The sequence below is a fragment of the Anser brachyrhynchus genome (assembly GCF_964034855.1).
Source record: "Anser brachyrhynchus genome assembly, chromosome: 8".
Taxonomy (NCBI): Eukaryota; Metazoa; Chordata; class Aves; order Anseriformes; family Anatidae; genus Anser; species Anser brachyrhynchus.
The window spans coordinates 6,484,550-6,511,334 of record NC_137702.1 but is presented as its reverse complement, the minus strand read 5'-3'; the positions used below and the strand labels follow the sequence as shown (position 1 = coordinate 6,511,334).

General features: G+C 39.2%; 3 protein-coding genes across 6 annotated transcripts in view; 1 reads left to right on the top strand and 2 right to left on the bottom strand.

Moving 5' to 3' along the window:
* Positions 1-100: 100 nt before the first annotated feature.
* Positions 101-18,342, bottom strand: ORC1 (origin recognition complex subunit 1). Its single transcript, XM_080603286.1, has 17 exons — positions 18,197-18,342; positions 17,145-17,249; positions 16,625-16,752; positions 15,060-15,229; positions 14,268-14,643; positions 13,308-13,605; positions 11,925-12,029; positions 11,364-11,565; positions 9,688-9,794; positions 8,788-8,889; positions 8,138-8,309; positions 6,360-6,467; positions 5,459-5,608; positions 4,073-4,192; positions 2,691-2,857; positions 1,734-1,821; positions 101-710 (listed from the first exon to the last, which is right to left on the bottom strand). Exons 2-17 carry the CDS (start codon positions 17,231-17,233, stop codon positions 516-518), a joined length of 2,577 nt encoding a protein of 858 aa, XP_080459412.1. The 5' UTR covers positions 17,234-17,249; positions 18,197-18,342; the 3' UTR covers positions 101-515.
* Positions 18,343-18,364: 22 nt separating this feature from the next.
* PRPF38A (pre-mRNA processing factor 38A) lies at positions 18,365-22,585 on the top strand. The gene is made up of 10 exons (XM_080603322.1): positions 18,365-18,633; positions 18,729-18,888; positions 19,399-19,520; positions 19,992-20,077; positions 20,249-20,359; positions 20,769-20,881; positions 21,414-21,440; positions 21,518-21,615; positions 21,957-22,005; positions 22,251-22,585. Exons 1-10 carry the CDS (start codon positions 18,504-18,506, stop codon positions 22,291-22,293), a joined length of 939 nt encoding a protein of 312 aa, XP_080459448.1. The 5' UTR covers positions 18,365-18,503; the 3' UTR covers positions 22,294-22,585.
* A 138-nt stretch (positions 22,586-22,723) lies between these two features.
* Positions 22,724-26,785, bottom strand: part of TUT4 (terminal uridylyl transferase 4) — a 47,014-nt gene continuing 42,952 nt past the window's right edge. For 2 of the 4 annotated variants that reach the window (XM_080603267.1, XM_080603266.1), the window contains exons 29-30: positions 25,226-25,399; positions 22,724-24,187 (exon numbers count right to left, since the gene is read on the bottom strand). In XM_080603267.1, the coding sequence (XP_080459393.1) occupies positions 24,096-24,187; positions 25,226-25,399 (266 nt within the window). In that variant the 3' untranslated portion in view covers positions 22,724-24,095. The remainder of the gene's footprint in view (positions 24,188-25,225; positions 25,400-26,785) is intronic. The other 2 variants (XM_080603268.1, XM_080603269.1) reach the window with 1 other exon arrangement.

Sequence of the window (26,785 nt, the reverse complement as noted above, 5' to 3'; positions counted from 1 at the left end):
TATTTTTACTTTCCTAGTACCAAGCAGTTTCCTTTAGATAGCCAATTTAAATATCCAATCTTGATCGCAAATGGAAAGTTCATTTTCATTACAGGTGTAATAGAATTTTAGGCACATTTTAATCATGTGTTTTATACTCTACAGCATTCAATGAGGGAAATAAATACATCATAATGCCACAAATGACACTGCTGGTCTCAACAACAAAAAAAAAGCTCCTTAGTGATTAAGCTCGTTAGTAGTGATGCAAGTAATCAATTTCAATTTGTAAACCTCAGCTGAAAGGGGACCACTTACCAGCACATAAAAATTTCCTTAAAACAGTTAGTTTGATTTCAAATATTTAAAATGCTTCAAAGCACGTTCTTTATTGTACAAAAGGTGCTTGGATACATCAAGCAAAAATATTTAGAAAAATACATTCCACTATTTCCATGTTACAAACACTTAAAAAAAATTAAAATAGATGATATTTAAAACATTTATACAAATATAAAAATAAAATCTCTATTGCCTTATTCATCCTTGAGCGCATACATGACATCATCCTGGCTGATATTTAGTCGCACACGCATGTGGAGATACTTATTACTGGACTCCACCAGCAAGAGCCTGCAGGCACCAAGTCTTGAACAAATCGCCATGATTTCCGACACCGTGGGGCTCTGCATGCCTTCCATTCTACACAATGATATGTGCTGATGATAGACCTATAAAAAAAAAAAAAAGATGTAATTCATGCTTAACTCCTGCTGCAATATAGTAGGCCAAGGTGAAAAAGGGAAGTTTCCCTCCACATCTATGAAAAACTCGTTTCAGTCTGTAGTCTTACAGACTGTGAAGACCCACAAACAGCTCAGAAAGGCACGACACACCTTTAAAGGCAGAAGAATGCACCTGTCACTGATCATGCAGACTAGAAAACCTCTAACAGGAACTGGCTTTTCTATTTAGAAAGAGCAGAACAAAACCCCTTTTGGTGTTAGAGAAAAACTAAGGAAAAAAGATAAAAGATCAGTCTAACAAAATATTCTTTAAGTTTCAAGAATTGATTGCATCAATGCAATCAACTGACACACGTGTTCAGGAAGAAGGGACAGAAAACTTAATTGTAGTTCTTACTTACAAACCTGTAGAACCAGATACCGCTAACATTTTATGTAAATATACAGTTCTACGTTATTATTATTATTTAAGTATTAACATTTAGCTTCCATACTGTAAAACATGAAATGGCCTCTGTACGTGGCTCTGCTGGCATATTTTACAGGCCTACTAAAAAAAATTTGAAGCTACTAGTGATATATCTGCCTCCACTGAGAAAGAGGGAGATGCAGAAATTGGAATTAACTTTGAGGTTTCCTCCCTGAACTATGTTACCTGGTATTGCCAGGTTACTATTTATTTCTTCCTTTATGAAACATGTTAGGTAAAGGCACACTATTTTCAGATAAAGATTAAAACATTTCATGAGCCAGACCACTGGTACTATTAACATAAGAGCAGGTGTTCCAATGACAAGTATTTAGTCTCACTGAAAACAAGGGGAACATCAGTTATGCTTTACAAGTGGCCTGGACAACCATGTCCCAGTTTACCTTCCTACATGTCTTCCATCAAATTCTAGGAATAAAAATCCCAGATATTTTAACATTTATGCATTTGCCTGACAGTTTTGAGTATTCCCCTCCCTTAAAAAAAAAACGAAAAAACAACATGAAACACTAACATACCTGTTGAACTGTTGCCTCCTCAACTCCTGCCCTGCGAAACTCTGCTAAAATTGCTTTCAAAAAGATCTGTTCGTGCAATGAGGCATTCCTGAATATCCAAACAAAAGGGACAAAAGTTAGTCTGCCAAGTTAAGAACTTATGAATCCTTAGGAAGATGTCTGGAAGGGAAATTGCCTGGTAACAATATTTAAACACAGGGTATTTCTCTATTTGAGAGGGAAAAAATGCAAGACATTCCATTTATGTCCACTAGCCAATATTACATCTTGCAGCTCTGGCACCACAGAACACTGCGTTTCACTCTACCTCTTTCACTATCTGAAGGAGACATTTCATTCCATACAGTATGTAAAGCTTAATGGCTCAATTAAAATGCCATGCAAAGTTTGATCATTGTACAGATCCTTGTTTCTTACAAGCAGTTGTATTAGGAATAACATGAGACAACTATTAATGTGGTAAACCCTCATGAATTAAAGAACTGCGTAATGCCACGATGTTGTATATGTGCTGTGTTGGCAGAACAAGTCTGTAGATTCTTTAATAATTACAACCCCCCTGCTGAGAATGGCAGAATCCACACCAGACATCATACCTGTTCCGCAGTGTGTTATGGTCAATTTACATTTATTAATGACCTATTCACATTTTTCAGACCCAATGTACAGTAAGCAAGGACATTTGGGAAATTTCAAAATCCCTGATTCAGACACTGAAGCATCCTGTACAACTTTCAACAAGCAATCTCTGTGTCTTGGTTTCCCATATTTCATTCCTATTTTGTATCTCTCTTCTAGCTGTGCTGCGAGCTGTGTTTTTTAAATCATATTTTAACAAAGCATGATGCATCACATACACCACCTAAAGGGGATAAAAGGGCAGACTGAAGGTTCTGTGGAAATCAGTAGTGAAAATGACACAAAAAGCAAAGAAACGCCTCTAAGAAATGTTTTTACCTGATCGCATTTATATATGGTGATGAAAACATTTCATCTATGGCTTCTGTTACATGGGCCATCCTGACTATTTCAGGGGTACTCTTTTGGCTAGCAAACTCACAGATCTCAGTGGCCCTTCTGCAGATATCAAGGCAACGCCTTGCATCGCCAGACAATGCTGCTACCTGAAAGTAAACATGACAGGTTTGTAGCAATATTTTCTACAAGTTGAGAAAAACGTTTAGCAAGAATCAACAGACCACAACAAACAAACAAAACCAGAGAGTATTGCTAATGTGGACTATGTAAATAAACCCAGATTTGAAAAAAGTCTTATTGATCAAAACCAAACAAAAGCAACCTCCCTACCCCGCCCTGATGTAGTAATCACAAATCTGAGACTCAACTTGGTTTTATAACCATGGAAGTCAAAGATTTAAATAATAGTAATCAGGAAATTCAATATGAGCAGTTTAACTGAGCACCAAAAGTTTTCAGAAACATTATAAAATTGAGACAATTGGAGATGACCACAATCCATGTTCATGTAGAAAGAAGATGAGAAACAACTCAGTTTTTCCATATATAAGGGAATATTTTTTAGGAGTACATGACTTCTTAAAATAGGTCTCAAAGAAACACCTGGGATAGTGAATTTACACTTAGAAATGCCTGAAGAATATTGAGTATCCAAAGTTTCTGAAACAAAATACTTCTGAAAATCCCACTTACGGCTTACAATTTTTAATAAAGTTACGAATGTTCACTAGATATAGGGCTGGCCTGTTTTCCCCAGTAGAAACTCATAACTTATGGAATTCCTAAAACCCTTCTGGAACCAAGAATGAAAAACCCTATAGAAAAATCTGATTACGAGTTATTGTTTGTGTAGATTCTCTGAAGAAAAATTGTACTAGAAGAACACTGCAGGTTAGTCTGCAAATTCATCACTATTATTCATAAAAACAGTGGTTTCTTCACAACAAAAACAAATGCTGTTTACTTTGACCTATTTATGAGAATTCTGTTTTTAATCCTAAAGCAATGTTTTGCAGAAAGAGTTTGAGTATACTGTTTTGTAGATAGTCTAACATATCATTTTAATGCATTTTAACATATGCTAACATAAGACATGGGATAATGCATACATCTCCCATTTGAGAAGCTACTGATCCCTAAGGCATTATTTTTTCTACAGAGCATATAGACTGAAAATAGAACATATTACACTGAGGCCTTAAACATCTTGAGAAAGAAAAAAAAAAAAACAATATAGGTATTTTTTAGCATGCCTGTATGTTACTTTTTTTAGCCCAACTACTGTTACAAAGTTCTCCCTCAGTGACTCCCCATACTCTTTACCTAGCACAACACACAGAACACATTTGCACTGTCTTTACCTTTCTGGAAACTAGCTGAATTGCATCCTCTTCAAATGCCTTCACACTGTTCAGTCTAGATGAAATAATTTGCTGTAACTGTTTATAGGTGTAAGGCTGAAAGGACATTCTGGTGAGGCCCTACAGAAAACAATACAATACAGTGAGCACAACCTGTATAGTTAGTAGCTTTAATTTCTCTGGTGGGACCACTCTCTCTTTCATATCCTTCTTCTCCTAGCTCTGATAAGCTTTAATCATTTCTTCTGCTTCCTATTTGTGAAATACAAGTGCACATCCATAAATAAAACAGACTGAGTGAAGATCTGTGGTCAGACCACCTCCCCAGTAGGCCTGAGGAGCAAGTGCCGCTTGCTTTTAGAATTCAGATTTCTCTTACAAAACAAATCAAAGCCACCCAGTCACAAGAATCTTTTGATTACACTGTTTACACTTGGTTTTTAAATATAGTAACAGTAGAAACTATGAAAAAAATATCCATCTCTCCTTTAGCATATCTGTACATATGTATACGGGCAACTATTGACTTCACATTAGCCCTGCTAGTCAGCAACCAGCCTAGAATTAAAAGTCATCTTCTGGCTCAAGCTAATAAATCAAGCTGATTTCAGATGAGAAGACCAATCAATGACTGTTACAGATGGTACACTGCCTTTCAGTAAGAGGAGGTAAACTTGTACATTCTAAAATTTTGCATTCCTTATGCAGAAATCCTCTCTTAGGTCTATCTAGACTCTCAGATCTTCAGCTGGTCTGCAGGTTTAGTGGGTGGGAGAACAATTCAGTTACTGTGCAACTGTTTTTGAGTCACAGAAGGATGGAAGCACAAAGCACTGTTTTTGCAAATCACTTTTTATAGCAGTGTTGAAACAATGACCTAGGAAAATATATAAAACGTGTAGAGTGGTAAAGCATCCAATTTTCTGTCCACAGGTATCCAAAGAAAATCTACCATCTGATGATGGCAAATGGACAAGTAATTAAGTGCCTGGAATGGAAAGGGAAAGAGGAAGGGAAAACAGAAAGAAATTTCTCTGAACTCTAGCGTAAGCAGCTTCACCATGAGGCATGGCATTTGATTATCCAAATACTAATATGTTTAAAAAGACAGCTGCATTCTTTTTCTTAATTCATTCTTACAAGAACAGAGTGTTCTTACACAGCATAACATCTGATTAGTGAGCTGGCTCCTGTACTTACTTTGCTAAGATTAATATGTTCATCATCTGCCCACTAGAGAGAAGGGGGTATTAAAAAAGCATTAACTTCTGCATATAAAATTATGTATAACCCACCCTACCCTTCTCCCATATTACTTTTGACTACATACAGTATTTAATCAGTTCTTATTTTCTAGCATAGCAACAAAACTGTTAGAGGACATACCAGCCTGCTAGCTACTCTGTTCATCATTATTCTCTCTGGCAAGTCCATGGTGTTAGCAATGGCCAAGATGATTAACTTGGAGTGCTTTTGAGTTGGCCAGTCAAATAAATTGTACATCACATTCTGTTTTCGGGTCCACAGAAGATCAAGCTGAGGAGAGAAAAAGAGAGAAAAAAAATTTGACTGAAAAAGGATGGCCTTGTATTTACAATACTTGATGGGGGTGTGAGAGAGCTAGTTCTGCCACAGAACACTTCTTATGTGATACTGAACAAGCTGTCTGTTGTGTCTCCTTTATTCATCTATTAATAGGACTGCATTTTCTGAATTAGGGCTCTGATCTCTTGGAAAAGCACAGTCCCAATAGATGTTTGAACAGTATTCATCGCAGTATTAAGCTAGAATTTTTAAACACTACTGTAATATTAATATTACAACTAACAAGATTAAAACACCTTTCATGCAAGGACCTGAATCAACTTACAGAAAAAAATAAATGTACGTTTGCTTGTTACTGAATAAAGCACGTTAAAAGTTTCAAAATCGGATATTTCATTGTGAATGTTCTCACTGGAGAAGGCAGCAGTTTCCTGACAAAACAGATTCTAAAGAGCTGAATTCTATGGTACTTAGGACTTGACAGAACCACTCATTCCATGACTTAGACCAAAACAAAACAAAAAAACAACAACATGAAAACCAAGGAGAGAACAACTTTGGCAATAGGATGAGGATGCCTGCCTATTTACATTCAGTTTCCAAATAAGACTGTCTTCTCTCCAAAGTCTACTCGTTTTAGGCCATATATGATATACTCTAAATACATACACTTTTTCCATCCTCCAAAACCTTTTTTTCTTATGATACCTTAGGAAAGAGAATGAAGGATTCCTTGTCTTACCTCATCTACTATGAGCACTGTGGTCTTCCTCTTTGGTCCAGGCGTACAGAACAGTTTTGCCAACAGCGTTGCAGCATGGGTTGCTGTCACCTTCTGACCTGTCAGTAGCTGGACAAGGATTAAACAATGCTGCAGGTTAAACTTCTGATTTCCATGGTTTTGGTGTGATCAACTTTTACTTGATTACAACTTTTCTCTAACACTGAAGAACAACCATATGCTTGGTCACCCCCCAACTGCCCATGGAATTATTAACATTTTTAAGTGTGGTTGTGAAAAGACACTTAGCTCTACCAAAAACTGTCCGTAAAATACCAAAATCAAAAGAAAACAAAAAAAGAAAGGCCATTAGAATTTCCTACAATTTGTGTTAAATATAAAGATTCACCTAACATATGTCAAAGTTCTCTCTGAACAGAAAACACCTGCCAAAAATCGAAGCCAGTTGACAAGAACAGACTGACTTCAGCAAACTTGGATGCACATTAAAATATTAATGTATCATCAGCAAGACCTAAACTAAATAATTTAGTCAACTCTAAGCTAGGAAAATACCTTCAGCAAGAACTGCTTCTGCAATAAGCACCGTGTCAAAACAGATAAGCTGACTGTATGTTACCTCTTCCCTTGCAGCTCCAAAGGCACAAAGAAATTAAAGCATGACAAGTCAAAATTATATTGCATATGCTGAATCAGTTGTTCAACATATCTCAGAATCAAGCCATAAAATGAAATGGAGATTGTACATGAAGAGTTTATTTGCTCTCCAGAACAGCAGCTTCCCTTTTAAAGTACTGACTGGAGATTTCATGATTAAACACCCTGAAGCACAACAATAATATATACTTGTTTCATGTTTCCAATTCAATCAAGACCAGTCTGAATCAGTTATACCAAGCAGTTTCCAGAGGATTCTGATTCTACAGCTCTGGAACTGGTCATCCAGTATCTCAGAGTTCAGTTTGTTTTGGTGGAATTGGCACACTTACTGTACCCAGGCATTTAACTTCCTCACTTCCATCTGTCCAGGCCTTTGTGTTGCTTTTCCCTTCGTTATAAGCTTTCCTAAGAAAGTGACATAACTGCAGTAATGGGGCACAAGTTTCTAAGGAAAGGCACTGGGTGCTTCAAGAAACACATTTCATTTCCAGATCACTGGCCTAAAGGTAGTCTAGCCTACCAAAGGTCTTGGTGCAGTTACTCTCTAATTGGCATCTTAATCCGTTCCTCAGAAGGGTAACTCACACCTGGATAAGCACTAGCCGTAGTCCCAGGTGAGATACTGCAGACTGGTTTGTCATAAACATTTGGAATACAGTATGGTTGGCAGAGATGGTTTTTCTTTCACTGGATTGCTGTGACAGACTGATTTACAGTTAAGACCGTCTTAAGTAATTACTCTTACACTGACTTTCAGAGTTGTCAACTCAGTAACTTTCTAAATATGTGTACAGAAAAAGCTATAGAAGGGTAAATATAAAAAGAATCTAGTTTAGATTTATTATTATTTAAACCTGAGTGAATGTTATAAATCAGGCTATTTCCCAGCCAATGCCCTTAGGCAGCTGGAAGCGAGACAGTTCACAAAGCTGGGCACAGCCTTAAGCAAATCATTTTTAACCTGCTCTCAGATAAAAGCATATAGTCTCTCAGAGAGACTACTTCAGAAGTATTGATTGTTAATTGTTTTGAATCCTGAAACACATCGAGGATCTGATGGTAAAGTATAGGATTTCCTTTGTTTCAAAGCAGGGAGCCATTGAACAGGCTTTGCTTACCTCTAGTATCTGCACATAAGCTTGGTGAGGGTCAGTCAGCTTCATGCCATTGATCTCTATGAACTCGAATGCTGGGACATCGTCATTTTCTGCAGCTTGCTGAAGACAGCGAATCACTTCGTGAACAGTTGCAGTTTTACCTGTTCCAGGCACTCCAGAAATATACATGCACCTACAGAAGAACACCTTTTTAGCAGTCTGAGCAAAATTGTGACAAGAAGCTGGAATTCCTGGGCTCTGAGACCACCCTTGAATATTATTCCCTCTCTGTCACTTCAGGCAATTCCCTGTATACCAGTTAGTTTATTTGCAAACTAGGGCATGCCACACATTGGAAGATCATGAGAATTTTTATAATTACTGAAGCAACTAACAGTCTAAAATACTTTATACATGTTAATTGATCTCTTAAAAAAAGACTTTCCCAGATGTTTAAAATTGACTAGGTATTTGTCTTAAATTTGCATCTGTAAAATAACGGAGCCTACATTAGTTATATGCACAACCTAATTAAGTAGAATAAAAAACTAGGAAAACCTCAACTAAGAACTTTATTTCAGTCAAACAAGGATATACTTTTAAATAAAAGCAGTGTAGATTGACTGCTATTATGCCACAGGTAGAAGTTAAAGCCTCAGCAACAAACTCACCCTCCTGTACCATCAATAAGTTTGCTTTCCACAAAGTTATAGATATCCTGGAATTCTTCTTCACGACAAGGCAGAGATTTGGGGATAGCAGAAACATGCAGCCTTTTGACAAATAAATAAATAAATAAATTTAAAATTAGAGGTCCAAGAATTGCATTTTCACAGTTCTACCTGAAGGGCCCACTGGGGAAAAACAAATAGCCACCCTCCTCCCCCCTTTACAGTTGCATGTAGCTTTTCAAATCTGTCTCACATACTTTAAGTCTGAATACCAATGTCAAGTATCCAAAAAGAAATAGTCTAGTCTCTCTATAGTTTTTAAGCTTTTAGATTAAGAAGGCTGAATGATCATCTTTGTAAGCAACCACCATTAAATACACAATAAAGATCTAGCTGTTGTAATTCACAAAAAAAATAACTCAAGGTAGACTAGGGATAAAAAGGGACAATAGCGTATAGGAAGAGGTGAAAAAGCTGAAACTCAGTTTGAAATCCTGTACACATTTTTTTTTCCACTATGTGAGGACTTAGGCACATATGAAGAAGTTTTTTCCCCACTCATCGAGAGGAGCTAAATATTGTACCTTTACAGTCTACAGGAGAGGATCCTTGTTTTTCTAATGTTACACAGAATAAAGACAGATACCTAATTCTGAAGGACTTAACATTGACTGATTACAATAATTTGAAATTGTAAAAGTAGTACTGTAGCTACTACTTGTACTTGTAACCGTAGTATTGTATTGGAAATTCTTAAATGCTCTTCTGGTATCAAAACACTACGCATTTTTTCCAAATTTATTCAATCTAGTAAAAGTTGGCATTTCCCTATTTCAGCACAGCCTACAGCTCTGCATGCCTGAAACAAAACTATTATTTCTTCCCTTCAGCAAACATTACCTTAATCTGGCTTCTTCTAGCATACTGGCTGGTTTCTGTGCTGCATGGCTGCGTCTGGGAATTTCAGGAGTTGCATTCCGGGGTGTCTTCGGTGTTCCTGGTAAAGGCTGCAGAGAAAAATAGAACCTCAAACAGATTTGCTAGATACAAGAATTTCTGCTGGAGCCTGATCATTCATACAAGTTTCCAAAACAATACTGATGCATAACGACTACCTGGGGATGGCAAAGTAGAAAAGAGAAACAGTCCTTAAAAAGGGAATTTCCACATAAGCCTCACAGTCTTTTTCTTCCTTGAGGGAAAAAAGAAACTGGGAGGGGAATGATGACACAGACAACTTTAAAATTCTTCAGCCAGTTACAAGGTAAAGTTCTTTATATTTTTCTGAAGTCCCACGTTACAAAGTGGTCTGGATTTTAAGAAACAGCAAGCAAATAGGAACTGATCAATCTGAATTTCACTGTCCAAAGAAAAAAGCCATGCAACATCTGAAATATTCTTCCTTATTGTGCTTACAGGTTCTAGTTATCCTAGGGTTTCTGCGTTAGACATTTCATAAACAGAGAAAAAATTAGCCATTGTCAGTATGTGCCTGACTGAGGTGCTGAAGAGTGTTAACAAGTCAGGCCTAAGATCCATCAAACCTGGAGTCTCATCCCAGGGATTTCCATCCCCAGTGGCTGTAACACTATGAGACATTGCCGGCCATGCTATCTTTGGTGTGGCCATGAACCCTGTAGAGCATCCCTCCTGTGTTGGCAGCATCAGCACATTGGGAAGCCTCCAAGAATTGGGACAGCACAAAGTTCGGTTTATGGCTTACTGCTGTATATAGAGATTGTGCTGAATAAAGACTACACAGAAACTGCACTAAAGTGTCTCCGTGTGCAGTTTACAGTAAGAGTCAAAATGTTGGCTATAAATGGATGCTTAGAGAACAGTAAGAACAGGACAAGAATATATTTCAGCCTTCAGCTATTTTGACTTCATAGGATTTCATGCAATGGATGTAGTTTCTTTAGCAACCACCCCCATGGATCATTCTTGGGTACTTCCACGGTCTCTCACTGAACCCAGATAAATTTCTTACAGTAACAATATCGCTTGCCCAAGAGCTGCACAGGTCTAACTACTCACTGAATAATTCATTACTCTTGTTTTGATCACAATTCCTACTAGGTTTGAGAGCCTGTAGAGAAAACAGTCAGTTTCTGCTCAACTCTTCTGCCACTCATGACTTCAGAGACTTACTGTTATCTCCTCCCACACTGTCTCACTTTTAAGCTCATAATTCACATACTGCTCTCAGTTGTTACCCATGTAGAATCAAATCCATCCATTTCATCATCTTTCCTGCCTTTCTCTGATTTATTTTTTTTTTGAGAATAAGGGCTAAGAATAGGGCATCAATCACTGGTCAGCTCCAGCCTAATCCAACATTTTCTCTTAGGCTGACGTTTTCTGATCAACATTGTCACAACATTCATGATGTGCAAGTACTGCATTTTCATAAATGTGCTGAAGCTCTTATGAATCAGCTACTGTTTCAATTCAAAACTATGGGATTCAGATACTTAACTTTGGTACAACTTTGGTTGGTATTGAGCATTCCAACAACTGCCTTAGAAATAATAAAAACAACCTTTTAAAATGTCAACAGCTACAAGGAACCTTACAGTTTTCTTCAGGGTCTTGGCAGGAGTGTGAACTGAAGGCTTCCTTGAAGATTTTGGGGTGCTGAATATTCTGCCTGCTTTAGTTTTCTTTTCCGGTGTACAAAGCACATCGTTACCTTCTTCCTCGCTACTTGAAGAGTACAATCCATCTGAGCTAGACAGAAAATCCTCTTCCTGGCTTGAGTCTATCATATTTAATAAGCTATAAGAAACAGAAATGGCATGAGTTTTTAAAAGACTATATGCAATTCTACTCGCTACAGAGTTTCATTTGATACATTTTCAGCTTTTCCTGTAGTTGCCATAATCAGCAAGTCAACATGCTCTCCACTTGAGCTGTTAAGTTTTTCCATAGCTACTTAATAGAGTGGTTTAAAGGAAGTCAGTTTTCTGATGAACACTGAGTCAGCTTAACATTTCTGAATACACAAGACAGTTTTCACTCTGCAATTAAGCTTATTTCTGTAATCATTTGCATTTCAATATTATGCTATACAAACTCTCAAGGCTTCAGGCTATCAAAAGCAACCTGAACAAGATATCATGGAAGCGAAAGTTTACCTGATTTGCTGTGCAATGCGAGCACTTGTCTTCTGTGCACATGCTCTACGAGAACGAGGGGTGACTACAGGGCTCAGACTACCCAGCTCCTGAAGGCCAGTTAAGCTGTAAAGAAAGAACACAAAGCTACTTGTATTTCCTCTTTGCATCACCCTTGTGAAGATGGAGAGAAGGCCTTTCAAACTTCAGGCACGGTTGTGTTGGAGTGACAGCCAGAACAAACTCATTACAGTTGTTATAGACTGGACATGGCGTGGACACTGGCAGCATAGTTTGCCCTCATTGGCACTTGCTTCGACACATCTTTGCCCAGAAAAAACAAACATTTACATTCATGGTCTACACTAGAAAGATTTCCTATTAAAGAATAAGTGCTGCCATGTCTGTTCTCCTTCAGAGTCAATTTATCTATTTGAGTTTTGAGATTCCTTCACTGTTAGCTTAGGCACTTGATCCTTACTGTTGAAACATTTCACTGCTATTGGTTTTCCTACTAGTAATTCATCTTGTTGTGTGCTTTGAACATATGCTTTAATTATTTGTAGACATAAAAAAAAGAATCTGAGAACTGCCTACAAATGCCACTGAAATGCCTTTACCTTAAGAAGTGAAGTAGCGATAGTTTTTATGCTATATATAATAATTGACAGAGAAGGGGGCGAATCCCTCAAGTATTGCACCCGTAAATTTACTATTTGAAAAGAAGAACCTCACTGGTTTATGGCTTCATGCGTCGTTTTATGTAAGGATGTTTGATCCATTCTCCCCCTGCCCCAGCTTAATTCCATTTTTAAAGATTGAAGATATACTTGCACAATAATTACGCTTTGATTTCTTTTCTAAAAAGTAGTATGAAAGTATACACGTAATTATCATGTGAACTCTTATGAGGCAATCACAGCTCTTCCTACAGTCTGGCACATCTCAATAGTTGTCACAGATAAGGCACATCTGAGCTTGTACCACATACATACAGGGACTGCAGGGAAACAGACTTTTATCCAGGCTGCTGAATACAAACCTCAATGATCAATTATGCTTCAATTCTTTTTCATATCCCTTTCATCATCCTACCATTCCCAATCCTCTCTGTTCTTCTCACTGGGAGCTGCTTGTGCCCAGTTCTAACATCAGCTCTTCTTACAACCTTCCCCAATCATCCATTCACTTCCAAGTAACACACTTGCTTTAACTTCACCACAGCACGTTTGTAGCTATTTAGGCTATCCCCCACTCTCTCACTGATCTTAGCAGACAACGTGTGGGACACAAAGGCACTTTGCCTGCTTTTCTCTCCAGAGCTCTTTCTTAAGTGTGCTATTTCTAAGTAATTCTCTTAAAGATATTACATACAAAAATAATTATGAAAATGCTATCACTTACCACATAGTGTCATCTTTAATATTAAGATTCTTGGCTTTTTCGTTAGATTTTTGGACGTTACTATAGGGGGATAATCGTATTGTATCACTAAACCTCTGCCGGTGCTCTGCAGCATCACCCACTGAATTTGAGTCATCATCAGCACAAGGTATTTTTGGCGGCGAGCCCAGAATTCCTGTGAATTTCACTTTTCGTTTAGCAGCTGATGGTTCTAACATTACTATAGTATCACAGTCATCATCCAAAAGCTCCAAAACATCACAGTCCAGGAGCTTGCTTTTAGGAAATTTTGTGGGACCTAGGAATCAAGAGCAAAATAAACTTTTGTCAGGCTGTACTATGGATGGCTTCATTAACTTTCAGAAGACATAGTATGACTGGCTTGGTGGCTGTCGTTTAAATGATAAGTGGTGGCATTAAGCTTCAGGGACAAAGAAAATCTCACTGGAAGGCATGCATTCCCTCTCCAAAGACGACAAAAAAGTACTACAGACTTATTTTTCCATTTCCTAACTCTCTCCATCACTTACAACTTTACTTAGGCTTCAGTTTGAATATATAATGTGTTACAAAAGGCCAAATGTGCTTGCTCAGCCAGCCCAGTTACCTTCTAGCATACCATTAGCCAGAAGATTAAGGAAATAAAAAAAAAAGGGAGACATTACAATGTCAAATTAGTCTGACTGGTAGCATTTCAGAAAACAAACACTTTAATTTAGACTTACGAGTTACAAATAAAACATTTGCAACAGCATTTGAACGTAAGCATTATAGTTGCTTGAAATAATGGACATATAAGACAAAGAACTGCTGCTGCCGCCAAACACATGGGCTAACCCCAAAGCTTAAATAAAGTAGCTAAAAATACAGTATTGCCACTGCTTAGACTACCCAAAAATGAAGAGGCACGAAACACGCTACATTCAAAACCAAATGGACAGAAAATTGCCATATACATACTGTTTAACTGTAGCTTCTTCCTTGCTGTTGGAGTTTTGGTGCCATTAGCCACTCTTTGCGAATATCTCTCCTTAGACAGGGAGGACTTGGAAGCAGAATGTTTTGATTCTATTTCTACCTCGACATTTTTTGTTTTCATGACACTCCGCACAACCTTCTTGGTCTCTTTTTTCATGGAGGAAATGATGTCCAAAGGAACAAAAGAGTTCAAAGAGTTTGGGATGCCATCTCCCTTCTTGTTAGCGTCTTTCAGCTTAGAGAACGTGTCAGTGGACAAAGCCTTAAAGCACTTCCCATCCCAAGACTGTTTCACGTAGAAAATTTTTTCCTTGTTTAACGTAATGGGTAGTTCCTCCTTTGGATGTAGTGGTATGACCTGCAAAAGGAGAAAATACCAACACGCACACCTTAACATTTCCTGTTAACTTAGCATTCAACTATTTTCTATTTACATATTTTATTATTGGAACTTGTGCTATCTTTCATTACAGAAGGCAATGCCTTCAGTCTAGGTATGCTTAGCCTAGCGTAACTTTCCTGTACTACCGGCCTCCCATCACATCATTTCGCTCCATGCAATCCTCTAAATGAGCTGGCTGCCAGCAACCAAAGTCATTTTGGGATGGAGGAAGGAACATTAACAGTTTTGAACTATCCTATAAAACTGCATTAGCATACAAATACACATCACACGTTTGGGAAGGAGTAAAGTAGCTGCATTGTTATGTTATGCTTTCCAAATTGTTGTGGTTTCTTTCTTCCCTGTAGGTATAGATGGGCAGCCGTACATACCAGAACACTTTCAATAATCGTCTCCACAGCTATGTCATTGTCGTAGCCAGAAACCTGATCAAAAAATACTTCTTGGGGAGAAACCTCTCTTTTAAGCAGTTTCCGTTTATTCTGAGGTATCTCTGTAATATGAGAGAACCACTGCACGACTGCGTGTTTCTGCTGAGCGCCTATAACAATGAAAAGAATCCAGTGAACACTCAATTTTGCTGCATCACGAATAGTTATTACCTCAATGACTTCTGCAGAAATATTGGACAAGACACTTCACATACACGTAATGAAAGGCAGTGTTCTTCCCTAAGAACTTTTAGTTTAGACAGGACCGAAAAAACAGGATGGAAGGTATTACAGCTGTCTTTTTCCAGATGGTCAAGATAGGAGAGAAATTGGCTCAAGTTTGCACAGAGTCAATACCAAAATTAGGAACTGACTTCAGGTCTCTGAAGTCTGAGTTGAGGCTTTCAAGGCTTAAGGTAATACCTGCACAGAGTCTCGGAACACAGAACACCTGCAGACCAACGAACCCACCAGCTCACTGTCACAAATTAAGAAGGTTCCTTATTTGCATGCATGTGTTCTAGCTGGACTCCACTAACTGAAGGCAGTGACATAAAAGGAGAACTGAGAAATTTCAGAACATTATTTGTTATTTCAGTGTTATTTTAGAAATAAACCAGGAACATTTGTTTGCTGCCTTAAAAAAAATCAGATAATCCTGCTGTGAAATATACAGAAGTCTGAATAAACACTATGAACAGATTCAATGTGGATAGATTAAAAAAAACTTTTGAACATATTACAATTGAGTATGCTCCTCTCTACATGTTAAGGAGTTCATCTTTGAATAAAACACAGCTACATATATTTAATTTGTCAAAGATGCACAAATTCATGAAAAGAATATTCAGTTATGCTACAATAAATGTGCATTAGTACACATGTATCACTCCAGTTTATGTTTACAAGAGTAAAGAATTTAAAAAACTACAAAATATTACCACAGCCCAAAACAAACAACAAAAGCTGTTCAAAGAAATCAGACATAGCTAATGTACAGTTTCTCATTCAGACAAACTTTGTGCTGCCTACCTGCCATGGTTCATTTGTTCATACCTCCCTCTATCTATAAATAAGTAGTTCTACAGGGGACAGAAGTAATGAGCCCCATTTATTCAGCCTTGTACCTTATGTCCCTGGTGTCTAATAAGATGCAAGTACCAGGGCTGTAGCATTGTTGCTCTGTTTGAATTTTCCAATCTCTAAATAAAGCATAAGCTCACACTGTCTTCCTCAAGGACCATTTCTCTTAAAGTAAACAACTAAGCGAAAGATTTTGCCTTTTAATGCCTTTCAACCCTGTGTTTAACTATCCAATTTAGTTGAAATTAGCTATTAGCCGCAAACATTTGGGGAGTATGTGCATATAGATGCAGTGATTACCAAAACCTAGTTTCCTTCATAACTTTGGCCAGCAATGCTTTTAATGCTACCTACATTTCCGTGATACAAGCGTCTTTAAGATTTCTCAGCTAGGAGGTAACTTTTTTTTAATTATTTCTTACCATCTTCATAGAAATCCAGGAGCTGTGCCACAAAAGGCTGATCTGCATTCTCCCCTTCTATTAAAACAAAGTTGCCAAGCTGTATACATTTTTCTGTTCTGCTTCTTTCTGATTTTATAATGATCCCCCTAGAAAGTGACACACACGCAGATTAGCAGGATTTCACATCCTTTATAATTCACATATCATTAAAGCTGATCACCTGCCAGCCTTATAGCTAGTTATGGCCCACTTACAAAGGCTAAAATTAATTTTCCCTACTAAAAATCACATAGATTTTAAATAGTTAATACTTATTCACAAGTTTAATTAAATGCTTGTTTAAACATTATACAATTTACAAATCAAGAGCTTTGTGACAACTTTTTGTTATTTCCGTAAAGTGTTGTGACACAGTATGGCAAGACCACTACTCCTTAGTAATATTCCTCCTGCCACGGTAAACTTAATGATGTCAAAAAGTTAAAGAAACCTGCACCGTTCAAGTTCCCCCGAGAAACCAGAAATAAATGTTATTTACTTGTACTGCAAAGTCCTCAGTTTTCTGTCTGAGTTTGTAGGCTTTCCATACCAGGAGTAAATAATTTTGTTCTGTTGCTGGGTGTTCATGATTCCCAAGGAAAAGCTAAAATAAATAAACAAACAGTTTTTGCTTATTATTTAAAAATAAAAGCAGAGAAAGACCCAGGATTGCCGTATTGCTAGAACTGCAATAAGTTCTTTTAGTGAATACGAAGAATCTGACATAGATCAGTTGATGCACAGAAACCTACCATAGCTCACATCTACGGACACCACTCCCTCAAGGAAAGAGGAAAAAAGGAAGGTTTTTGGTAGCGGATTGTCCTTTAACTCTGTTTTTTCACATCCAGCATTTGATTAACACATCTGACAAACAATGATTCCCTTGACACCGGCTTGCTCACTTGTTTACAGAGCAAGTTACCAGGACTGATGTCTTCTGTTTTGCCTGCTACCAAAATTCTCCCAAACACTGGAGGCTAAGATGCAGCCTTACTGCCATCTCCCCGAGCTTTATTTCCCCCATCTCCTTCTCTGAAGGCAGCTTCAGCTCCCAGCAGCACAGCCCTCGCCCAGCAGCACTGGGACGTTCAATTGCCAGACTTTCAACCCCAGCCCGGCTGCGGCCCCTCAGCGCCCATCACCACAAGGGCCCCAGCCCGCCAAGGGCCATTTTAACGCTGCTTTTCAGCCGGCTCCCTGAGGCCGGGGGGGGTGAAACGGCCACGAACGTTTCGCTTTTGCTTTTTTTCCTAAATAAGAAATTTCCCTTCGGAAACGGACCGCTTGCCTCAGGAAAACTCAAACCGACGACGGCTAAGGGCGCTCCCTCAGCGAGCCCCGGTGCCTCACAAGGAGCCCTACCCCCTGAGGGAGCCTTTCTACCTCAGCGAGGCCCCCAGTTCCCTCACAGGGAGCCCCCCCCACCCCACCCCCGGCTCCCTCAGCTCCGTGCTGCGGGAAGGGGCCATAACGGCCGTGGGGGATCGCCCCCACAGAGCCCCCCCCCCCCCCCCCGCCCGCTCCCCTCAGGCCCGGGGCCGCGCTCACCGCTCCCCTCAGCGACCCCCGCGCGCGCAGCGGCAGCAGCGCGAGCTCCGGGCGGCGCCGCGACGAAACTTCCCGCCAAAGCGCGCACGGGGACGTAGGGGGCGGGTGGAGGAGGAGGAGGAGAAGGAGGAGGAGCTCCGCCATACTTGTACCTGGCACCCGCCGCCCTCACAGCAGCGCCGGAAGGGAGGCGCCTGCCCGAAAATAAGGTGGTGGCGGCGGCCGCGGAGAGGGATCCGGAAACGGAATCGGTTGCGGCCCGTCACGGAAGCGGGCAGCGGGGGGGCGCCGCCGGAGTGGGGCGGCCATGGCGAACCGGACGGTGAAGGACGCGCACAGCATCCACGGCACCAACCCGCAGTACCTGGTGGAGAAGATCATCCGCACCCGTATCTACGAGTCCAAGTACTGGAAGGAGGAGTGCTTCGGCCTCACGGGTACGGCGGGGCGGGCCGGGGGGCTCTGAGGGGGCTCTGAGGGGGCTCTGAGGAGCCGTCCCTCGCCCCCTGACGGGCTGTTTTCCCCCCTGTAGCCGAGCTGGTGGTGGACAAGGCCATGGAGCTGAAGTACGTGGGGGGCGTCTACGGCGGGAACATCAAGCCCACGCCATTCCTGTGCCTGACGCTGAAGATGCTGCAGATCCAGCCCGAAAAGGATATCATCGTGGAGTTCATCAAAAACGAGGACTTCAAGTAAGTCTGTGCACGCTCTCGTGGTGGTATTTTATTTTGAAGTTGTCGTAATAAATGAAATCTGGATGTCCAAAACGGCCAGGGGAACCCTAGACAAGGTTTAGCTTTCTCTTGTATGTGGTAAAATTTTTCTTCCTTGTGCAGGGCCTTATTCTTGCTTTTGAAGAGTTTGCTCTCCATGTCATCTAGGTTGTTGAAATTGCTCGCCTTCATGGTGTGCTCTATCTGTGATAACGCAGCTCTGCCTGAAGTACATGGAATGAAGTGCATTAACGCAGCCAGAATCAGCTACTTTCTGTTTCCCTAATCACTGGAAGTGATAATGCGACTCCTGCATGCATAATAAACCCGCACAAAGTACATGTATCTACTCGAGTATTTGAAGGAGGAATTTATGATAGTGTACCAGTTTTCCTCAGAAATCTCTGAGAAATTTCTCTCAGAAATTCCTTTTACCCAAACTGCTAACTATGCAAACAATTCAAATAAGCAGAATGGTTTGCCTTTTAGGTACGTCCGAATGCTCGGTGCGTTGTACATGAGGCTGACGGGCACAGCTATTGACTGCTACAAGTATCTTGAACCGCTCTACAATGATTATCGAAAAATAAAAAGTCAGAACAGAAATGGGGGTAAGCAGCCTTACACTATTTTGATTTCTCGATGCCTCATAGATGGCCTCTTGATAGAAAAATGTAACACGATAAATATTCTCTTTGGTAATACAGCTTAAAATGGGGAAAAACATATTTTTAAAGTTTTGCTTTTACTTGTTCATTCTTTGGCTAGTTTGTTGCTGATCTTGCTGATGTGTACAAACAAGAACTGCCTTGCTTATTTTGCTTTCCTCAAGTGCTTTTGTTTTCTGTTGTATACTGAAACTCAGTTCCACAAATACCAGAGACACCACTCATGTGAGCACTGAGAATCTGCTAGTCCTAGCTAGCTATGCATTGTTTCCCATTTCTGCAAGACAGATCTAATGATTTCCCTTATCATGACTTTAAAATTATGTGTACAGCACCCTCAATAAAGTCTGAAGTGTCTTGTCTTTATCAGCTAGCATTAATCTTGTTTTTTAAATTCTTCTTTCTCCCCCCTAGAATTTGAGTTGATGCACGTGGATGAATTTATTGATGAACTACTCCATGAGGAACGTGTGTGCGATATCATTCTGCCTCGATTACAGGTTCGGAAAAGTGGATGGTCTAACTGCATCAGATTTAGTAGTTGTATCAGCTGCTGGCTTGTTGCAGGAAGCTGCAATTCAGGCCCTTTGGGCATGTAAGATGGGCATGTGAGCTGCCTCCTTAGGTGTTTGTTCTTGAGCTGTGTAAGATAAAGTTGTAATTTCTTCTAGAAACGGTATGTTCTGGAAGAAGCTGAGCAACTTGAGCCTCGTGTTAGTGCTTTGGAAGAAGACATGGATGATGTAGAATCTAGTGAGGAGGAAGAGGAGGAAGACGAAAAGGTTAGTGACCTATTTGCAGAGGGATTGTTTAAACCGGTGCTCGGATGGATCACCCCTGTCTTTGTGGCCTATGAGAAATATTTGAGGGGAAGCCTCAGAAAGCTGTTTACAGCTCTTACATCCTCCCCTGATGGATTTTCATATAAGCTGCCAGTGAGAATATTTTAGACTCTAAAGTGCTTTGTAAAGCTTTCCTGTCTGCTGAAACTCACAGACCTGGATCTGTTCTGTGCTACCTAAATGTGTTCACGTCAGTTGTTTTATGTACACAGGAGAGAGGGTGACGATGAAAGTTATAGTGATAGTCATAGTCAGTTCTGCTGTACTTCATTTATTTATTGTTCAGAAGTCCTTACTGATTTAAAAAAATGGAACTAGTTACAGAAATATTTTTCCCCACTGTTTCCAGCTGGAGCGAGCACCCTCTCCTGACCACCGCAGAAGAGGCTACAGGGATCTTGATAAACCTCGCAGATCTCCAGCCGTGCGATACAGGCGGAGCCGGAGCAGGTCTCCACGAAGGTGACACATGGCTCTTTTTAAGCGTTACTTTTACCTATAATGCTGCAGAACGTGAAGCACGGAAGTAAAGGTGACAATTCAGCAGAATCTCCTACACCTAATTCCTTTAGTCACTTTCCTAAAGTAAGGAGTTGCAGTGCACAGCTGCAGTCAACATTTGTCCGTACCCTTCCCTTGTTCTTCAGTAACTTAAACTTGCTGGCCGATGTTAGCTAAATCTGACAATAGAATGAAGATATTAAGGAGAACCAAGTGCTTGTTTTCATGTAAACCAAAGGTTGGAGAGAAAATCCAATTACTCTTGCTGGTAGTAAGCCGAAAAAAAAAATATCACAATTTAACTCTTCAGCTCACTGTATGGGCCAGAGCAGAAGCATGCACTGCCTCTCATGCATCGGGCCAAACAAACACTAACTGGGAACATGAGAAAGTGCAAAGGAAGCTGTGGCGCTGTTGCTGTGGAATGCAGGAAATGAAACTGCTGGTTCTTTTTTTTTTTTTTTAAATGACCCTCTTTTTCTCCCCATTACAGGCGAAGCCGCTCTCCAAAGAGAAGAAGGTAGTCTCTTATTCTATTATTTATTCTCAGAGTGTGTGTCTTTAGTACGGCTATCTTACAAGATTCTTTTCTCTCAGTCCATCACCACGCCGGGAGAGGCATCGCAGCAAAAGCCCAAGACGACACCGGAGCAGATCTAGGGAGAGGCGCCACAGATCAAGATCTAAATCTCCAGGTATTTCCATAGTTTACACGTAAAATCTGGCATATCTTTTTCAGTAGAATATCCACTGCAAGAAAAATCTGTGTCATGGTATCAAGAAGCTAGTTTAGGTGTTTAATCTAGCTTATAAAGTGGTTAGTTATATGAAAGCAGTGCTGGAGAACTTCAATACATACAAAATTGCCTTGAGCGCATTTTTCAGGTATTTGCCAGGAGGCTAATTTGACTGCTGTAATTAAGCCTAGAGCTCTGCTATTATCTACAACACTGTCACCAGAAGCAGATTGCATAAACAAAAGAATTCCAGGGTCTATGGAAGTAACAGTTACCTTTTCTTTTTTTTTATCTTATAGGGCACCACCGTAGTCACAGACACAGAAGTCATTCCAAATCCCCTGAAAGGTAGTATTTCTTGGTATATTTCTTAAGAATGACCGTACAGTCATAGGTGGTCTTACTTGTCATTGAATCTCAGGAACTGAAGCTCTTACAATGTTAAAGTATTCTGTGTGGTACCTCACCCAGTGTTACAGCAAAGCTATTATGCGTATTTGACAATAGAAAACACTAAACCACTATATATCATGTTGATCTTATGATGCAGTAAAAATCACTGTCTTACATACCTGAACTGTTTTCTGTTTCAGATCTAAGAAAAGCCACAAGAAGAGTCGTCGAGGGAATGAATAATACTAACTCCAGTAGTTTGGAGGCCTGGCATTGTGGTCTAATACTGTCCTATCTGCTTTATGGGACAGCTGAATATGTACTGGCTGCTTTAGCAGCCCATTTCTTTAGTCCATCTCTTCTTGTATAAGTGTTTTTATTTCTTTGTTTTTTAACTAAAAGAAAGCTAAAGATCCTCTTTAGGTAGTTACTTTCTTATTCTTGTGATAGAATTTGAGAATTGTTTTTAAAGTGTTTTTCTCAAGGCCTGTAAAAGTCAGTGAAGAGCAATAATAAAAGGGGGGCTGTCTTTAAAGGAGGCTTCTGGTGTCTTTTGTAATACTTCCAGATTTCTAATTGAAGCTGGCTTTATTTTCAAATCAAGGTGATGTTATGACCAACAGCTGCTGCTTAAACATATTCTAACTCTGGTAACTTAAGTCAAACACTGAAGAACTACCAGCCTAAAATATATTTATAACCTCTAATATATCTTTAACCTCTATTACAGGCAAGGAAGCAATGCTATTGAGAAGCCACTATGTTTACTAAAAGCCAAAGCTAACTTAAAGACTAGGTTTAACATAGAGCTGTCCCTTGTTCCTTTGTAAGAATCATCCTTAAGTCTAATATGCTTTTTCTGATACCAGTATCAGACAGTTCAAAAGCTTCAAGTATAGAAAAAAAAGTTTTTGCCTGAAAAGCATTATGTTAATGAGTACATTTAAAGACAGCAAACTACTCCTTTGAACACAGAGCATTTATGGCCTACCTCTGGAAGAGTGACACAATAGCTCAGCTCTAGCATCCCTCAAAGTTAGCATTCAGTAAAACCCTGTTTTTCAAATGAAAAATATTCAAGTTCTTACTCAAGTTACAGTTCTTAGTACATTTAATGACATATGGCAGGAACACAGTTGTGCTAAGTCCAGTTTGTATGACCTCTTTATTCATAATCTTGCTTCAGGAGCATGGGCAGGCAGTTTTGTCACCGTATGCTGCATATACAAGTTGGGATGTTTACTATCCACCTATTTTCACATACTGCCCAATGAGTGACAACACAAAGTAGTAAGCCAAATTAATTTATGGAAGGTCCTTTTTAGAGTTACCTCGTTGTACAGCTTGATTTTTTTTAAGATAACTTGATATTAGTTTAGAAAGGGTATTAACAGAAAAGGTGTACATTTCCCTCAGATCAAGTATTCTACAAGAAAGACAGCACGGGGAGAAACACGCACTGACTGTATGTCTCATTTTAAATGAGAGAGGAAAGATGACTAGCTTTAATACCTAAATATAAGTTGTTTTTGTTATTCTAATTACAGTCACATATAAGTATACATATAAAAGAGGGAAGAGGAAGAAGTCTTAACTTTTTTTTTGCAGTTTTATTTTTCTTTTAAAAAGTTTTTTTGGCACTACATAGTTCTGTAAAGAATAGAAGTGACAAATTTTTAAACACATGAAATCCCTTTCTAATTTTATTTTTTTAGAACAATATATATAAAGTCTGAAGCAACCAAAGTATGAATACAGCTAATAGAAAATAAAGAACTTAATTTTAAAAATTCTCTCTCTTTACAGTTTATCAAGATAAAACAAAACACAATTCCCCTTAAAAATAGGGTAATAAAATAGATGAAATTTGTATCACTTAGTTTTGTGATACTAGTAAAAACTATAGTTCGTATCTATGTACAAATGATACAGTTTAAAAACAGTCTTAAATAATCTTGTATCTAAACATGTTGCATTAAGATTTTAGATCAGAACCTGAATTTTTTTCCTCCCCTCCCCCCACCCACCCACAACCCCCTTCAATTTCACTTTTTCTGTTGAATGTAATTCAGATTCAAGTGTGGGTGTCCTTGAGACAGAAGCGAGAACCGCTGGTTACTCTGCATCAGTGGACCAGCTAAAAGAAAATGGATTACAATTACTTCAGCAAATTAAACACATTTAACAGTGCTTGGCTACTTTAAATGCATTAATCGTACTTAGAAAATAAGTAATTTACAAGATTGACACAAGTGCTATCTGTGTAGCTAACCCATTTAATGGGACAATGCAGTATTACTTTAATGCTATCTCCAACACTCCCTCAGAATCATCAATACATCATTTTGTTTCATTACTTCAATCTTAGCTAACAAAAATAATTTCGCATTGCTTAAATGTGGTCTCATTTGGAAACCTTGCTACACCCAAACAGACTAGATTTGGACAAAAGGCTTTGGTGCCAGTATCTCATTTTATACAACGTGACCCAGCAACACAGCAACTGCAAGCTTCCAAGTAAAATTTAGGCCTGGTTTCTCTCTTAGTGGAGCCGAAGGTCGTTTTCCTACTGCCTTTCCCAATCCTGCAAGACACTGAACACCTTTACCTCACTAGCATTAGAAAGAGTTGAGATAAAGTCAGTTCTTCAATGCTCCCTCAATAACTGAACCTGATGCAACTTTGAAGGTAGCACTGCTCTGGTTGCAGTTGGACCAGATAACCTCCAGAGGCCCCTTCCAACCTCAATTATTCTATGGTCTTGTAAGTTGTAAGCTTTCACGTCTGTAAGGCATTCCACAAGCAACGTACAGAAGTCAAATAAAATGAATCAGCACAAAATTTTCTTCAAATTCTTAACATTCATGGGCAAATCATCTTAACCTCTAGCGAAGCACAGGTGGCTCTACAGTGAGACACCAGCAGTGGAAGAGGAAAAAGGCTGGAAGTGCAACAGAATGCAAGCTGACTCTGAATTTAGAAGGATTTAGCCCCTTCCCTCCCACAAAGATTTGCATCCATCCATACAGGAAGCCGAAGTGTTGATTTGACTCTTGGATTCGCTATGGTTCCAGGGAGCCTAGGCAAGTGAAACATGATCCTTGGCTTTTAAAGCCTTTGAGACAGTAAAGAGACATGTCGCATGAGCTGTTGATTCATATACTAGTTCTAGTACCTTGAGGGTAGAAAGGTTTGTTCGGTGGATAGCTGGCATTTCCCTGCTGCATGTAGTTCTGAGGCATATTGTAAGGCCACGCTCCTCGGAGGAGAGGAAAATGGGTAGGGGTCCCATGGTCCCAAGGGACAGAAGGAGGGTTCATTTTACCAAACTGTCCTTGGAAACCCTGATCTATTTTTCAATTGAAAGGGAAAAGCACATTGCAAGTTGAAATAATTAAACAGTAAGTCACAAATACAATTTACATCTCAAATAACAGTTTGCAGGGGACTTAATGTGATTAGTCTGACGTGCTACTATTTTTTTTTTTTAATATACATAATAAAAATTACCACCTAAATTAATTCATTATTCACTATAATGGAATTTATTGGAGGGGAAGACACAGGATGAATCAATACGTGGAATCAAGACCTACAATTTCACAATTCCACACAAAAATAAATTAGACTTTGTCATTCTCATGACAAAAAATACAAGTTCTGAACAACGTTATTAACATCTGAGCCCACACAAATCTTCACTATCACTGATGTGTGACATGAAAGCTATTATCCTGCAAAAATAACTCTCAGAAGCTATACACTGGAATTCCACTAATACCTGTGTGCTTAAGAAACTCAATACATAGATCATTGGACCAACTTATAATTCATTTTTAGAGAGAAAGATGAGTACACAAATTGTAAGCTATTCCATTTACAAATCTAATATCACTGCAGAACTTAGCATGAGAAATCAAGCATCCAAGGAGGCAGGACACACAACAGCTTATGCCAAATACTATGTACTATTAATATTAATATGTGCTATTAACTCTGCTCTTTTTGCTCATAGCTCCCAGTTTTGTAAGACACAGCAATGCCTGCTAATTTAGAAATACGACCAACGTACATTTAAAAAAAATAAATTTAAGTAACTAAAAGTACGTCAGTTCCCCTTCAGATTCATCAGAAAACTTTCAGACAACTTTCACTAACTAAAAGCTAGCTACAGGTTTCAAAATTGTAACTTTTATATAATAAAACATAAAGAATGGCTTTGGAGTAAAAATAAAATGGTCATCCCTCTGAAACTTCTAATGATCCTACTCCTGATCAGATCGTCTACTGTAAAGAAAGTAAAGTTTCTCCTTCCAATTCAAGGTTATGTGAACCCAAGGTTATGGGAACCAAGGCAAAGTTTTCCATGAACTCAGCGTTACCAACTTGTCCCAAGCAAGTATGAAAAAGCAGGCTTCAAACAGGGCAGACAGCTCATCTTTACTGTGTGCCTAACCAGTGTCTCCACCTTAATGGCATCTAAGCCATAAAGGCAACAAAGCTGATTAAAATACAAGAAGGAAAAATAGCAGGACTGAGTACTAGGAAAAGGAGTGCAATAAGACTGGAAATAGATGGAGCTGAGTGAGGGGGAAAAAAGTACTGCGACTGACAGCACAAGAAATCTGGAAAACCTGTGCAGGCAAGACGGCAGTGGAAGCAAACAATGAAACAGAGCAGAAGGAAAAAGACTGAAGACAGAGACTGACTGGACTACATGATAAAAAATGGGACT